Source organism: Leptosomus discolor, chromosome 6, assembly GCF_034619465.1.
Source record: "Leptosomus discolor isolate bLepDis1 chromosome 6, bLepDis1.hap2, whole genome shotgun sequence".
Lineage (NCBI taxonomy): Eukaryota > Metazoa > Chordata > Aves > Leptosomiformes > Leptosomidae > Leptosomus > Leptosomus discolor.
The window spans coordinates 22,083,643-22,098,146 of NC_141396.1; the positions used below are offsets into that span (position 1 = coordinate 22,083,643).

Below are 14,504 nucleotides of genomic sequence, written 5' to 3' on the forward strand. Positions count from 1 at the left end.
AGACATTTGAAGACTTAAAAGCAACAACTGGAAATTCTTCTTCCTGCCATCAGAAATAAATGGCAAGTGCAGGGTGGAAGCATACCCTGCATCCCACTAGTGCAGTCCTGGTGGGGCTGATCCCCCGAAGAGCGGGCAGCCTCTTGGCAGCCCCTCAGCTCCCCCGGGGGCAGCATCAGCCCTTGTAGCTGCTGCCTACACCCAGACCAGGATAGCCTCTTCTGGCAGGGAAGGCACAACCACCCCCACTACTTGCATTAGGCCACCAAAACCATGAAACTGTGCTAAAAGTCACAGCATTGAAATTCTATTTCAATGTAATAAATAATTTTTAAAATAGTAAAAAAAACCCCAACAAACCTGCTTATTTCCCTCACCTTTCAGTTTCTGGGGTTTTGTCTTCTACCAGCTAAATTTTCAAGCTTTTTCTGAGTATATGTAACACCTTACAGCTTTTAAAATTCTCAGGGCTCCAGGAGCTGGGGCTTTAATGAGTGCAAATTCTATCAGCCTTGCTGTAATAGGATGCAGCTGGGAGGCACAGCTGGCCCTGGGATCAGTTGCTGGCAGCATTTTTGTCCTCACCTAGGTGCTTGCCAACTGCCCAGCCACCCCCCAGGGCGAGGGGCCTGCCTGGCTGGGTGGGCAGCGCTCCGGGCAAAGGCAGCATTTTGCCAGCGGTGCCTTGGGGGCTGTGCCCAGTGTGAGCCTGGCTGGTGCTCCCTGGCTTGGGCAGAGCTGATCTGGGCATGGGATGGCCAAAGTCTGGCTGAGAGGAGATCCCTGCCAGGCAGATTTCCCTCTCGAGACTGCGTGACCCAGGAGGGAGTTTTGTCTGGCTGAGGTGGCCCTGAGCAAAGCTCAGCCTCCAGCCAGCCCTGCCTGATGGCTCAGCCACAGCGTCTTGCTCCCCTTCAAATCCTGTCCTGGTCCAGCCCTTCTGCCTGGCAGCTGCACCCTGGGTGAAATGAGTTTGACTGGTCTCAGCCCACATTTCAGCTGATTTTGTCCACAGCAGGAAAATCAGTGCGTGGTGTGGAGAAGATGCTCCTATGGCTCTGGGACAGGACGGCACAGATGGTCCTGTTAACCTAGGGCTGGTCAGAGTGGCTGTGGTGGGCAGTGTGACAGTAACTGGGATGTTCCACATGGCCAGGAGGCACGGGCTGGATGCAATTCTAAGTAGCTCCAGCAGCTCTTGTCCTGGGATAAGCCCCCATTGAAAGACTGCTGACCCTCCCAAACCAAAGACCCCCTCCCACAGACTTTGTAGGAAACCCCAAAACGAAAAAATTAAGGGGGAATGGGAAGGTTAGCCAGAGGCCTTTCTACTGGGGTGAGAGTGGCATGCTGCAAACAGGAGGTGGGAAGAAAGAGTAGGTCACCATGATGAAGGAGGAACAGATGGAGGTAGGAACTGGCCCCAATTCCCGTTAAACTCCTCAGGGAGACTGAGGCAGAGACAATGTTCACGTATCTGTTTCCCAGCCTTCTCCCTGAAGCACACTGCATGGCCTCCAAGCAGCGGTCGCAGGCAGCCCAAACCCAAGCCCCCCATTCCAGAGCACCCAGTGCACCCCAGCCCCAGTGATGTCTCCAAGGCAGGAGGAGGCAAAGGCATGCTGAAAGCAGCCCTTCCAGTTGCCTTTGCGGGGGATGGAGAGGCAGAGCAGTGCTGGTGGAGATTGAATCTGGTGATTACTTTAAGGGATTTGCCGTCTCTTTCTTTATCCTTCTCTCTCTCTCTCTTTCTTTCTTTTTTTTTTTTTTTTTTTTTTTTTTTTCCCCTTTTCCCTCCCTCTTATCCCTTTCGTGGTGCATTTGTCTTCGAGGAACCTGGGGTGTTCTTTTCATCAGTTCAATCTCTCTCTTGGCACTTGAGTCCTGATTGGCTGAAGGACTTAGGGAAAAAAAAATCTTTAATTAAGTAGATAATCTCTTCTTAGGAAGTTCTGCGGCTCCATTTCACCAACCCCCTTTAGCTCTTACTTTAGGATTGGTTACCCTTCGCAGAAGTTGGGATTCAGGGGGCATATGCCTCTTCATCACACCAGGACCGCCGGGTGGAAGATAACTCCATCCCTTCCCTAATTTTGTTGTGTTTCTTTTTTCTTTTTTTTTTCCTTTTCTCTGGTGGTAGTGGTACCCAAGGGTTTTTTTAGGATCTCCTTTCTCCCTTTTTATTTGGATTTTATGTTTCACATGGACCCTTATCTGGGCATCTTCTTCCTCACTCCCTTCTTCCAATCCTGCTGTGCCTGGTGAGTATCAAGAGCACCTCAGTCTGTTACAGGCAGGTGCTCTTTCCGGACACCCTAAGGAAATTCCTCTTCACCTTCCTAAATGTCCCTTCTTTCCCATTTAGCTCAGTTTTGGTCTTTAATGGAATCAGATATTTAACTAAGTCCCAACACAGTCATTGGTAGAGAGGTTAGCTCTAAGAAAGTCCCCTTTTTCCCCTGTGCCTCCCAAAAATAACTGCATGGGAGAAATCCTGAGCTGGTGTAAAACAGAGTAGAGGAGAGCTGATGTGAGGATTTAGCCCCTCACTTCCAACTGGGAAGACAACCCAATGGGAGAGCCAGGGATTTCTGTTTATCCAAAGGCTCACCATCAGCTTGTCTCTTGTCTTAATCAAATCAAGTGGGGCTACTCCCGTGCTCCCCGAAGAGGACAGTCCCTGATTAAGAGCTCAGAGCCAGCAGGGGTGAGTTAGATCATCAGGAGCGTCACTCCGCATGAGCAGCCTGAGACCCGGGCTCCTTGGCAGGCACAGGGTCAGGATTACACATGTCTGAAATTCATGTATTAGGATTTCCTGGGGAGAAGCTTTTGGTACAGAGATCACTACGGCTTCGTTCCCAGCCACCTGGGTCCCATCAGACCAGTTCCCCCATGCACAAACCCAAACTTATCTCCTGTGGGCCCCTTGCTCTGTCCTAAGTGTGGTTTTACACTTATTTCCATAAATGTTTTATAAGGGTGAACAGAAAGAGTTTACACTTGCATCAAATCTCGTACCATTCCTTGTGGAGTGTATCTCTCCCATGCCCAAATGTAGATGGACTCAAATGACCTGGCTTTGTAGGTATCTTTTCCTATGTGATTTTTACTGAGTACCCAAACTTTATTCTCCGTTTCCGTGATGCCTTGGGGAATCTGCTCTGTGGGTTACAGACGTATCTCTAACAGCAAGGAAAGTCTTTTCCCGTTCAATTACTAAAATCCCCTGCCTCCCCCATAGCAGATCTCTAGGGTTATTACCATGGAAGGAGAAATGAAAATTACAGAAAGAGAAACTCAAGAGTAAATGGGAACTTATTCCTGTTAGGCTGTGAGTGAAATTTATGTTCTATCAGAGATTTTCTACTCCCTTTATTAAAAGAATGTGCAACAATTTGTATACGTCTAAATATTATATGGCAGCAAACTCAAGATAAATCTCCCTTCTGGAACAAGGGGAATGGGTATGTTGTGCAGAAAGGCTGGGCAAGAACTCATTTTTTATGTTTCTGCTCTTCTTCAATATAAACAGGTTCAGAATACATTAAAAGATTTTTAAAAAATTAACATTTTATAGAAATTGTACAAAGGGGAGAAATTTCAGAGCTCAAAGTAGAGTTAAACACAGAAATCCCAGGCATTTTCGACAGAAGTTGGATGTCTAAATTCCCTGTCTGCCTTTCAGAAGTTTTTATCTGAGAGAAAATATTATAGATCAAGATAGCCCTGCGTCTCTCTGTATGTTGCTCATAGTCATGATTTCCTGAAAGAAAGGAAAATTCAAAATGAATGTATTACAGACCTTGTCCCTTAACTCTTGAAGAGAAAAAAGCAAGGTTCATGAGAATAATACAGTAATCCTGCTTGCAATTTTTGCTGGTCTTCTTTATCTGATCCAACAGCTTAAAACGCAACAAGATTCTTTTTTCTTGTGATTTATTCATGAGAATTGGGAGCAGGAAGCAATATAGATCAACAACATTTTTTTTACATATCTGAGGGCACTTCCCTTCTCTGAGTGCGGATTAGATTCTGCCATGTCAGCTAGGTTGAATGGTTGGCATGTTTCTAGATGAGCAAAATGTCAGGTTTGCATTTAGGAACCAAAAACCACATAAATACAACAAAATAGAGAGAAATGAAGGGAAAAAAATTAAAGCTCCAAATGTTAGTTGCCTCCCAGTCTCCTTCCTGTGGGAATAATGTAACCGTCTCTAGTGCAGCAGTTTGTCTCTAAATGTTTTTTTACACTTCAGCTGTATGATTGCCTTTAGTTTCCAGTGTCACTGGTTTTCTAATAACCTGGGGGAGTTTGTACTTGGAACAAAACTCAGACCTAAAGTGGAATTGTATCCATTTTCTGTATTTACGATAATGACAGTAAAGGTCTAAATACAGCTTTATAATTTTCTAAAGAGCTGAACCAGCAGCACAGTAGCATGAGTGGGTGATAAGGTATCAAACAAATACTTTAATAGGAGATTTGATAAGGCTGTTGGGACATATTAAACTGAGGAGCAGGGCGCTGTTATTGGTTAAAGTTGTAACTCAGCAGAAATTATCAGAGGCTAATTGGTATTTGATATGTGTAAAATATAGTAGGACAGCTGCTTGGCAGGGTTATTTGCTTTTGGGTTCAATAAAACTATGGTAGAGAATTCCTGCTATAGATATTCATAGCTTTGAGATAACTTCCTAAGATCAGATGCAATTAAAATCACTTGCCCTAGATTTACTTTTTACCTGAATGCATAGAGTTGCAGTGAGGGAAGCAGCGTGCCCTGCCCAGGGCCCTGCATGGGCTGGGGAGAGGGCTGAAGAACTCGGTGGGACTCCTCTCTCTACCTGCTGAGGTCTGTCTCTGCTCTGCTTCGGTTTGTGTAATGCTGTCCTGGCGTCTGAAGGTGGAGGAAAAGGGGTTTAGATAGCTAGAAACCCTGTAAAGTTTCTTGGAGAAGAGAAATAATTTCAAGCATTTCCTTTCATGTGTGTGACTTCAAAAAGTTTTAAATCAGTGCAGTGACGCCAAAGTCATGGGAATTGGGCTGGTTTAGACCCGTTGTGGATGCAGCTAGCTGGTTAGTTTAGGATTACATTCTGCTTTCCTTTACAGTGGTATGGAAAAGTAGTAGATATAAATAAATAATTTTTTTAAAAAATCACACTACAGAGACAAAAATGAAGAGAGATTCATTTTTGTAGTGATTCCTATATACAGTACAGAGAATGACTCTAGTGGCATTGTCAATATTGAACTACATCCATGGAACAAGTGGCTTAATTATTCTCTGCCCTCCTGGAATCCATATCCAGAATAGGCATGCATTTTTCTTAGCTAGATCATACAAGCAAAGACAAAGCACACAGATTTTGTCTCTGTTATTATCTTTCTTTCCCTCTCAGCATAAATCAGAAAAATTTCAGCCAGCCTCCAGCCATACCATAGTCCCATATCCCCTTCTCCTGAATCCACTTGCAGCCGCAAGAGTTAAATGTGGGGGGTCAAGTGTACCAGTCTAAGTGAATCCTTTACTTGTCTAAGTCCTACAAACCCTCCCAGCAGCGTGCCTGCCTGTTGATCGGAGAGCTCTGTCTCTCTGACTTAATAAAAATGTTTAGAATACCCTGCTGGGAAATTACTACTGTACCATTTGCTCAGCTGCAGATGGTGAATTGGCGTATCCTGAACTTGGCCTTTTTGTGAACCTTGAGATTTATCCCAGGAGGAGCAGACCCTGCTTAATGCAGTTATGTCAGTTGACACCTGCTAACAGGCTGGTTTGCTGCAAATCCTAAACCTGTGGATTACTGCCCTCCTCCTAAAGCCACCCTTGCAACTGCTCAGATGTTCCTAATCCAAGATGAGGCCAGCAAGGGTTCGAAGCAAATCCTTCTTGCACAATGTGAATTTGGCTTTTCCTACCCAGGTGGGAAGCAATGCAGGTGGGATGTATTTCTTGTTTTGGCCACAAAAGCAAGACAAGAGAGATAAGAGACTTGCAATTCTGTAGATCTTGCCTACACAGGGACATTTTACCAGAGTTTTCTCATAGCTGCTGCCAGGGGCTCAGATTCACACTGTCACCATCCTGAGTGTGGTCCCCATAGCAAGAGCTTAAGGTCAAGGCAAAGGACAGCGGGGAAACCAGATGGAAAAATGACTTGTTCATGCTGCTACCCAGTTGCGTTAGGATGGGGACCCAGGGAGCTTACACAGTCTGAATAGCCCCAGGTTCATGGCCCTGTGTGATTCAGGTCACCCGATGCTCTAATCACCCGGCTACAGATGCCTTCTCTCCAAGTCCCAGGAAATATTTAATTAGCTGTACAATGCAGAAGCAGCTCCCAAAGGAAAATTCCTCTGCAAAACAGCCATCGACTTCGTACTAAAGTACCCACAGGGGCCGGAGTGTCGCTGGGTCTGAATCACAGGCCTGCAACAAAGGGAACGTATCTGCTGCTCTCACAGTGCCCGTTTTGATGCAGGGGAATCTTTCCCAAAGCAAGCCGCATCAATATGGACACGTTTCCACCAAAAAACCAGTCAGATTTGCCAAAGAGAAACTTTGCAAACCAGTTCCCTCTCTTTCTAAACTGTGAGTAATAGCAAAGATCAGGTTTCTTGCGATTTTGACCAAGCTAAAATAATGAGACCTCCTTTTTGCACTGTACCTCAGAGAGGATCTCAGTGAGGGCAGTTCTAGTGGAGGTGAAATGGGCTCATTGACAGCAGGAGCAGTTTTCCAGGGCAGGGAAACATCCTCTCTAAATCTGTCATGTGTCTGATGTCTGGGCACCAGTCCTGCCACCCTGTCTGCCCCGTGCCCATGGCAGGGCTGCAGCATGGCTATGCTTTGTCCCCCAGCTTGGGATGGCAGTGCCTGCTTCTGCCTACGCTCAAGCCCACCCTGGGATGCCCCCAAGCTCTCTGTGCTGGATTCGTAGCACAAAAGAACAGTGCCTTTCTCTCCCTTACCAGGGACACTTGTAGCTCCAGACAGCATCGCCTGAAAACACACAGGGAGGAAAAACCATACCCTAACCCACACCTTTCTCCCCCTGCATCCAGTCACGGTCTGCCCAGCTATGGGGATTTTCAGGGAATGAAGAGGAGTTAGAAAAGTAACAAGCATCACTGCAGGCCAGGTAGTCCAACTGCAGAGTGGAGCATGCTGCTCTGCTGAAGGGACAGAGTGTGGGTTAAGGCTCTGTAAGGGCTAGCTGAAAAGAAGAAGCATCCTCCACTGGGAGACATCCAGCTTTTGAAGCAGAACATCATCTCAAGAAGAAGCCGAAGAACCAGTTTCTCTTGATGCATGCTCTAGCTTTTTCCTGATCACTCACTCACTGCAAGTTCTCAATCCACTTATGCCACCTCTCTGGCCTCAGTGTGCTCCCCTGGGGATAAAAGTATTCAGCTCTCTCTGGAGTGCCGGGGTGCCAGCAGGGGAGATGCTGTGGAGACTCACCAGAAATAGTGATGAGGGTTATTTTGCAAACCTGGAGAGACTGGAATGGGGTGTTTGTAGGAGAAACCTCCTTTTTTTTGCCTAATTTCTGGATAAGGATATTTGAGGTTGGTTCTTGGACCTTTTCAAAGCCTCAGTCCTTTCTGCCATGACACAGCTGAGCTGGATTCACCCAGACATCCTCCAGAGTCCTAATGGTGGTCACTGCACCACATGGAGTCCTAACACTGACTCACCATTTGCACTGAAAGAGTCTTTCTTGCTGGAGAAAGAGACTGACTGTCCAGCACTGGCTCCACTCTGCAAGCCCCCTAGAGAGAGTGATGGAGACCAGCCACGCTGCCTTGTGGCCCTTGGACATGATCGCTTCACACCTTCAGTGCGAACACCAGAAAGTTTAATTTTGGCTAGGAACACCCCCTGCCCCCATACTCTGACTCCTCCCCAGTGCAGTGCTCAGCCGGATGGGGAGGACAAGAGTGTTTGTGACCAAGAGGAAAGTGTGGGCAGCCAGAGCTGGCACTGCAGGAAAACAAGGGACCATGACCTGGAGGTATGTTGCCAGGACACACGCTATGAAGGAGCGGTGGTGTGACCTCCTTCTTCCCTTGGCATGGTCCCACAGGGAAAGCGGTGCTGGCATGTGGTCCAGCTCCTGGGGCTGCAGGCAACACTACCCTGAGTTAAGCTGAGCAGCAGTTTGGTAAGGTAAAAAGCAAGGCTGGGGGAACAGGAAAGCACTAAAAAAAATGAAGGGCAGCTGTGCAGAGGAAAGCAAAAGGTGGAAGCAGCAAGGGGGTTGCAGCCCAGCACATCCTGGTTGGGGGGCAGGGTGGGGAGAAAGAGAAGGCACCATCCTGGCTCACAGGGAGCAGCAAGGGGAGACAAGGGAAGAGACCAAAGGTGCCTGCAGCCAGGAAACAGGCAGGCTGCAGGGGGCAAGAGGAGAGCCCTGGGATGCCAGGCATTCCCCAGGCCCCTCCGCCATCACCCCCTCCCTGCTGACACTGTCTCTGTCTTCCAGGTCAGTGAATAATTTCCTGATGACGGGCCCCAAGGTAAGAGAAATCCCTTTGATCTCTGTCCCTGATTCCACTAAACCTGGGAAGGGAGGGAGGGGCTCCTCCTTCCCATTCCTCTCCATCCAGCCTGGGCTAGAGTTCCCCTCACCCCCACGTTTCCAGCCACAAGGCAGAGGAGGGTTAGGAATGACCTGCTGTGAGCTGCAGCTCCTCAGGCTGTGTCAGCCCTAAGCAAAGTTGTCCTAGGGTCCTTTTAAGCTGGTTGGGGCCAGGTTTTGGAGATTGGCCTGTTGGCACCAGCTGAGGCTCTCACTTGTCATCTGTTGCTTCCTGATAATCAGGTTAGCATCAGCACCCACATTCATTGAGCTGGAAAGATACTTTCTGTAGGCCCTACAAAACATGCTTCACCAAGTACTTCCTGGTGTTTTGCACTGTGCTTCTCCAGCCATCTAGACCCCAAGGCAGCAGGATCCACGATATGCAGAGCAGGGCAGGAACGCTGCACCTGCATCATCCCCACCACTGTGTGGGAAGCAGCTGGGGCTACACCAGCTTTGCACTGCCTGTGATGGAAACTAGAGCTGCTGAAACTAGAGCTCCTGGACCCTGGAAGTAGCCTGGGGGCATTCCCAGCCTCTCACCCACTGGGCTGTCGTAGAATTATAGAATCATTCAGGTCGGAAAAGACCTTTGAGATCATCGAGTCCAACCATCAACCCTACTCTACCAAGTACACCCCTGTCCCTGCATGCTGGCCAATGCATCCTCACTCAGTTTTCCAAGTTAATGCTGGGGGGGCAGCTGAAGTGGGGCACACACTGTCCCCACTCCTGACCCGCTCCTCTGCTCCTAGGCTTACCTCATCTACTCCAGCAGCGTGGCAGCTGGGGCGCAGAGCGGCATCGAGGAATGCAAGTTCCAGTTTGCTTGGGACCGCTGGAACTGCCCTGAGAGGGCACTGCAGCTCTCCAGCCACGGTGGGCTGCGCAGCGGTAAGGAAAGCATTGGATAACACTACTAGGACCCCCTCACTACAGGTTAGAGCCTGTGGGCCTCTCCTCTCTTTCCAAGTGCCTCCTTTTCTTCCCCATCCCCACCTGGCATATGCCTCTCCCAGGAATGCCCCAGAGGGAACTTTCCAGGAGGCCCCTTCACCCACCAGCTCCCACACACACACTGGGATCTAGCTTCAAGACACGGCAGCCTTGCAATGCCAGCATCACCTCCAGACCCATCAAGCCCCAGCTTGCACAGGACAGGAGTGTCCCACCAACCCTCACACAACTGGCTCTCCACAAGGATGCAGTATCATGACCTGCAGCAGGGGCTGCTGGACACACCATGCCTACGTGGTGTCTCTCACCAGGGTGTCCCAGGGAGGCTGAGAAACGGCACGGGGTGGTGGGGTGGCAAGCAGAGGGATACGGCTAAAGAGAGCAGGAAAGAGTTCATCAGTGGCTGTGCTCTGGCCAAGAGGCAGGAGAAAAGTCTTCCCACAGCTTCCAGGTGTCAGTCACCTTGGGCAGAAATCCAGCATCCATGACGTGTGCCACTGCAGAGCATGGGGCTGTGGTCAAGTGCCACTGTATCCTATTCCTTACCTGTTTGCAGGTACCAGGAAATGTTTCAGTGCACACCTGGTCCTCTAGACCCATGTATGATGCTGGGCTGAGTTCACACCTGCCCTGTACAAGCAGGACCTGGGTATGGAGGAGAGCCTTGGGCCTCTGGTGGGCCTGGCAGCAGACAAGGGACCAGGGCCTCCGAAGTGGGGCCTTGAGGAGGCAATTGCAGCACAAAGTTAACACTCTGGGACTGGGAGCAGGTCCCTGAACTGTCTCCTGTCAAGGTTATCTGCTCAGATCCAGACCTTGCTGGTATTAAATGAAAGCCAAAGGCTCAGTGAAGTCAGCTGATGGTCACTAACTACACTGATCCTGGTGGGTAGGTATGGTTGCTGCTCCAAGCCCTGGACAGTGTCCAGCAGAAGGTAAGGCTCAAAGGGGCTGTAGGGAAGGAGCTCTTTGATCCTTGGAGAGGGACCCTTCCCCTCTGGGGTGTATTAGTGAGACATGGGGGACATTTGGCTGTCTGTGCTGTATTCCCATTGCTGATCTCCCACAAGGACAGCCAAGCGCTAAACTCATACACCCTTGGAAATGGCACAAGTCAGTCTGGGTTGAATTTGGGAGCCTCTGTCTTCATGCACTTCAAGCCAAAACTAAGCTAATCTGACATGTAGGGCCTCCTCTCCACCCCACAAAGCCCTGCCCATCGCAAACCTCTTCCTGTGCAGTCTTCTGCATGGCAGGAGTAATTTCTAACACTGGTCTCACCGTGAAATCTTTAGCACATCTGCTCTCCTTGTATTCCCACTTGACAGCAAACCGAGAAACCGCTTTTGTCCATGCCATCAGCTCTGCGGGTGTCATGTACACGCTGACCCGGAACTGCAGCCTGGGGGATTTTGACAACTGTGGCTGTGACGACTCCCGCAACGGACAGCTGGGTAAGGAGAGACGAGCTGCCGTCCCGCTCATGTCCCAGGCGGCAGGAGACAGCTCCTCTCCTCTGCTGAGGCCTGCAGAAACAACTCCTCCTCCTGGTCCCCGCATCAGGAAATAATGCCCAGAGCAGAGCTTGGTCTGGCCTAAACCAAAGTAGCTCTGTGGAAGCTAATGCAGCCACCTCCAATTTACACCAGCTGAGGCTGAGCCCTTGATGTGTCCCATTACTTTCTAAACGAGCAGGAAAGTAGAAGGGGGTTGAGGTTTCCCTGGTCCAAACCAAGAACAACTCTGTTTAAGCTGCTGGAGGGAATGACTGTATCACACAGGCAGAGGAAAGGATGTGATGCTGTGCATCTAAATGGCAGGTCTGGTTAGCGCAGCACTGATCAGGAACCTCAGGGCTCCCAGGGTCTGCAGGACCAGGGGGGCACCAGGGCAGAAATACCAGGAGGGAAAGGAGGGTGGCATTCATAGACCATCCAGGGTTTGTCAGTGCGGCAGGCACAAGAGCACAACCAGGAGAACCACTGTGGCAGCACACAGCCTTCACCCCTTTCCTGTCACAGCAGTACGCAGGCCCGCAGCCACTAAGCACCCCTGAGTGGGGAACCCCAGGCTGTACTGCTCCAGCTTTCCACTCATCTTTCAGAGAAAACATTGACATTTCAGTCTTTTGTTTTGAGTGGAAAGAGGTCAAATTTCAAATTATCAGAATCTTATAAAAGTCCTTCCCCACCCAGCAGCATTGGGCAGTCGGTACCTGTCAATTTGTGACAAACTCCTCTGGAGTGTCCAGTATTTAGTAATTTTTTTTATTGGATAATAGTTTTTAAAACAGCCACTGCTTCTTATGTGTCTGAAGCATAAGACAGTCCATGTCTAGCAGAGCAAGAATTTTAGGCTATGACACACCAAATTTTATCTTTTCTGGAAAACTGAGTGAGTCATGCTACACTTCTTTTCCCCAAAACATGTCTGCTTTCCATGAAAATTTTCCATTGTGAACTTAAAACCTTGGAAGGCCCAGGAAACTTTTGGGCTTGTCTAAAACAGTGTAATTCAATTCTAAATGCCATCACATTGAATCCAAATTGGTGAAAGGTTTCCATTCTCCCTTTGGTCCCAGCTCTTGATTTGGACTTCATCATCCACCGCAATTACCCACCTCCCATGAGACACCTCTGTCTTTCCCTGGGAGAGGGGACCGCGATGCTCTGGGGAAGTCCGGGCAACGGACTGGCCTTTCAAAAAAGGTACAAGGCCACTAAACCACAACTCCCAAGATGTACCACCAAGGCACATTAGGGTCAGAATGTTCCAGATTTCAAATCTTCACAAAGAAATTGACATTTTTCTCTAGAAGGAAATAAGCAAACCACAGTCAGCCGAGCTAAGTTACGAAGCTCCCACACAGTTAGGAAAAGTACCCTCTACAGCCTGCTGTGAAATTTCCCAGTTCTGTGCTGACTCCTTTGTTTCTTTTATGATAATTGAAAAAATCAGACCTTTCTGAGATGCCAAACATCATCCCAGGATTCTGGGTCTACCAAAAAGACAGCTTCCTCGCTACATGTGTGCCAGGCTTGGGTTGTTTCCCTGCAGGGGGGAATCTGTTCCCTCTGACCAGGATGCCTCCACCAGTTCGCTAATCTACACCAGCAAGATGCTGCCCCTGCAAGTCAGACTGAAGGGGTTCAAGTCAGGGTTTGAGGGAAGGCGATTAAAGACCCAAAGCTTTATCTATATGGCTGCTAATGCATGGCAATTAACAGCTTCTGAATCCTGCTCTATAGGAAGTTTGGAAATCCCTGGGCGTGTCACACAGGACAAACCCTTTTGCTACTTGTACAAGCCACTTACTACCCAGACCTCAGTAGAAATGGCATGAGGCCAAGGGAAGGGAATGGGGGAATATCGCGAGGTGAAAGGCTGGATTTGTCCCACAGCCTCTGTTCCCTCTCATCAATTCTGAGACCCTTTCTTGTCCCCAGAGCCATAAGCCAGGCAGGCAAGTGGCTGGTTCTCTGACAGCACACATCTGTTCTCCTTTCCTAGGGGGGCAAGGCTGGCTGTGGGGAGGCTGCAGCGATAACGTGGGCTTTGGGGAAGCCATTTCCAAGCAGTTTGTGGATGCCCTGGAGACTGGACAAGATGCCAGAGCTGCTATGAACCTGCATAACAATGAGGCAGGTAGAAAGGTGAGCCCCTCTCCCTCCAGACCTGACAGCCCACACCAGACTGGCTCTGGCCATTCACTGTGGAAAGTCACAACTTGCTGTAGCTAAAAGCACACGTCCAGAAGAAACAACAACCTTGCCGAGGAGAAGGGGATGGCAGAGTACTGATGTGATGGGTTGTGTTCTAAGGTAGCAAACATTCTGTGATTACACTGTTAATGGCTTCCTGCTGTCCTCTCTCTCCCAGTTCAAGTAAAGTAGGGGAGTACTGTGGAGAAGTAAATCTGTGAGCTTTAAGCCAACAACCCTGTGGCAGGACTACTGTGCAGGGAGGATTGATGGCAAACCTTTCCACAGGCCTGGAGCCATGTTTCACCAGGCACTGCAGCACAGAAATGACACTGCTGGGCTTTTTCCTGAATTCCCTCTCTCCTCACCCTGTAGGCTGTGAAAGGGACCATGAAGCGGACTTGCAAATGCCACGGCGTGTCGGGGAGCTGCACCACCCAGACCTGCTGGTTGCAGTTGCCCGAGTTTCGGGAGGTGGGCACTTACCTCAAGGAGAGGTACCACAAAGCCCTGAAGGTGGACTTGCTGCAGGGGGCAGGGAACAGTGCTGCCAGCCGGGGTGCCATCGCCGAGACCTTCAGCTCCATCTCCAAGAAGGAGCTGGTCCATTTAGAAGACTCTCCTGACTACTGCCTGGAGAACAAGACGCTGGGGCTGCTGGGCACAGAGGGCAGGGAGTGCCTGAAGAGGGGCAAGGCACTCAGCAAGTGGGAGAAGCGGAGCTGCCGGCGGCTGTGTGGGGACTGTGGGCTGGCAGTGGAGGAGAGGCGAGCAGAGATGGTGTCCAGCTGCAACTGCAAGTTCCACTGGTGCTGTGCCGTGCGGTGTGAGCAGTGCCGCAAAAGGGTCACCAAATACTTTTGCGTCCGCAAGGAGAAACGGGAGCGAAGCGGGGGTGGTGGGGCCAGCCGCAAGCTCAAGAGAAAGCTCTAACTTGCCTCTGCTCCTCCGTGGTCCTGTCTGCCCCTCTCCTCTCCCGCCCTCCCCATCAGCCCCCAGCACCATTTCCCTTTGGCTTAGTTTTGTCTCATTGCCAATGCCACCACACTGGGGCTTGGGCAAGGCAAAAGAGCTTGCATGAGCCCCTAGCCCTTGGCCATACAGGGCATTTCCCATTAGTGCAATGGGTGATGACTTCTGGGAAGACCCTCAAGTGTTGACAAAATGAGGTGAGATTTGGTCCCTTCAACTCAGAGTCACTCTATCCAGTGACTGTGGTTTTATTGTTGAAAACACAGGTGGTCTCAGTGG

The 14,504-nt window shown here is 49.6% G+C and overlaps 1 protein-coding gene across 1 annotated transcript in view; it reads left to right on the plus strand.

Moving 5' to 3' along the window:
• WNT8B (Wnt family member 8B) overlaps positions 1-14,186 on the plus strand; it is a 37,797-nt gene extending 23,611 nt beyond the window's left edge. The window contains exons 5-10 of the mRNA XM_086467295.1: positions 5,012-5,081; positions 8,497-8,530; positions 9,351-9,489; positions 10,881-11,006; positions 13,063-13,205; positions 13,629-14,186. Of these exons, the coding sequence (XP_086323421.1) occupies positions 5,012-5,081; positions 8,497-8,530; positions 9,351-9,489; positions 10,881-11,006; positions 13,063-13,205; positions 13,629-14,186 (1,070 nt within the window). The remainder of the gene's footprint in view (positions 1-5,011; positions 5,082-8,496; positions 8,531-9,350; positions 9,490-10,880; positions 11,007-13,062; positions 13,206-13,628) is intronic.
• The last annotated feature ends 318 nt before the right edge of the window (positions 14,187-14,504 follow it).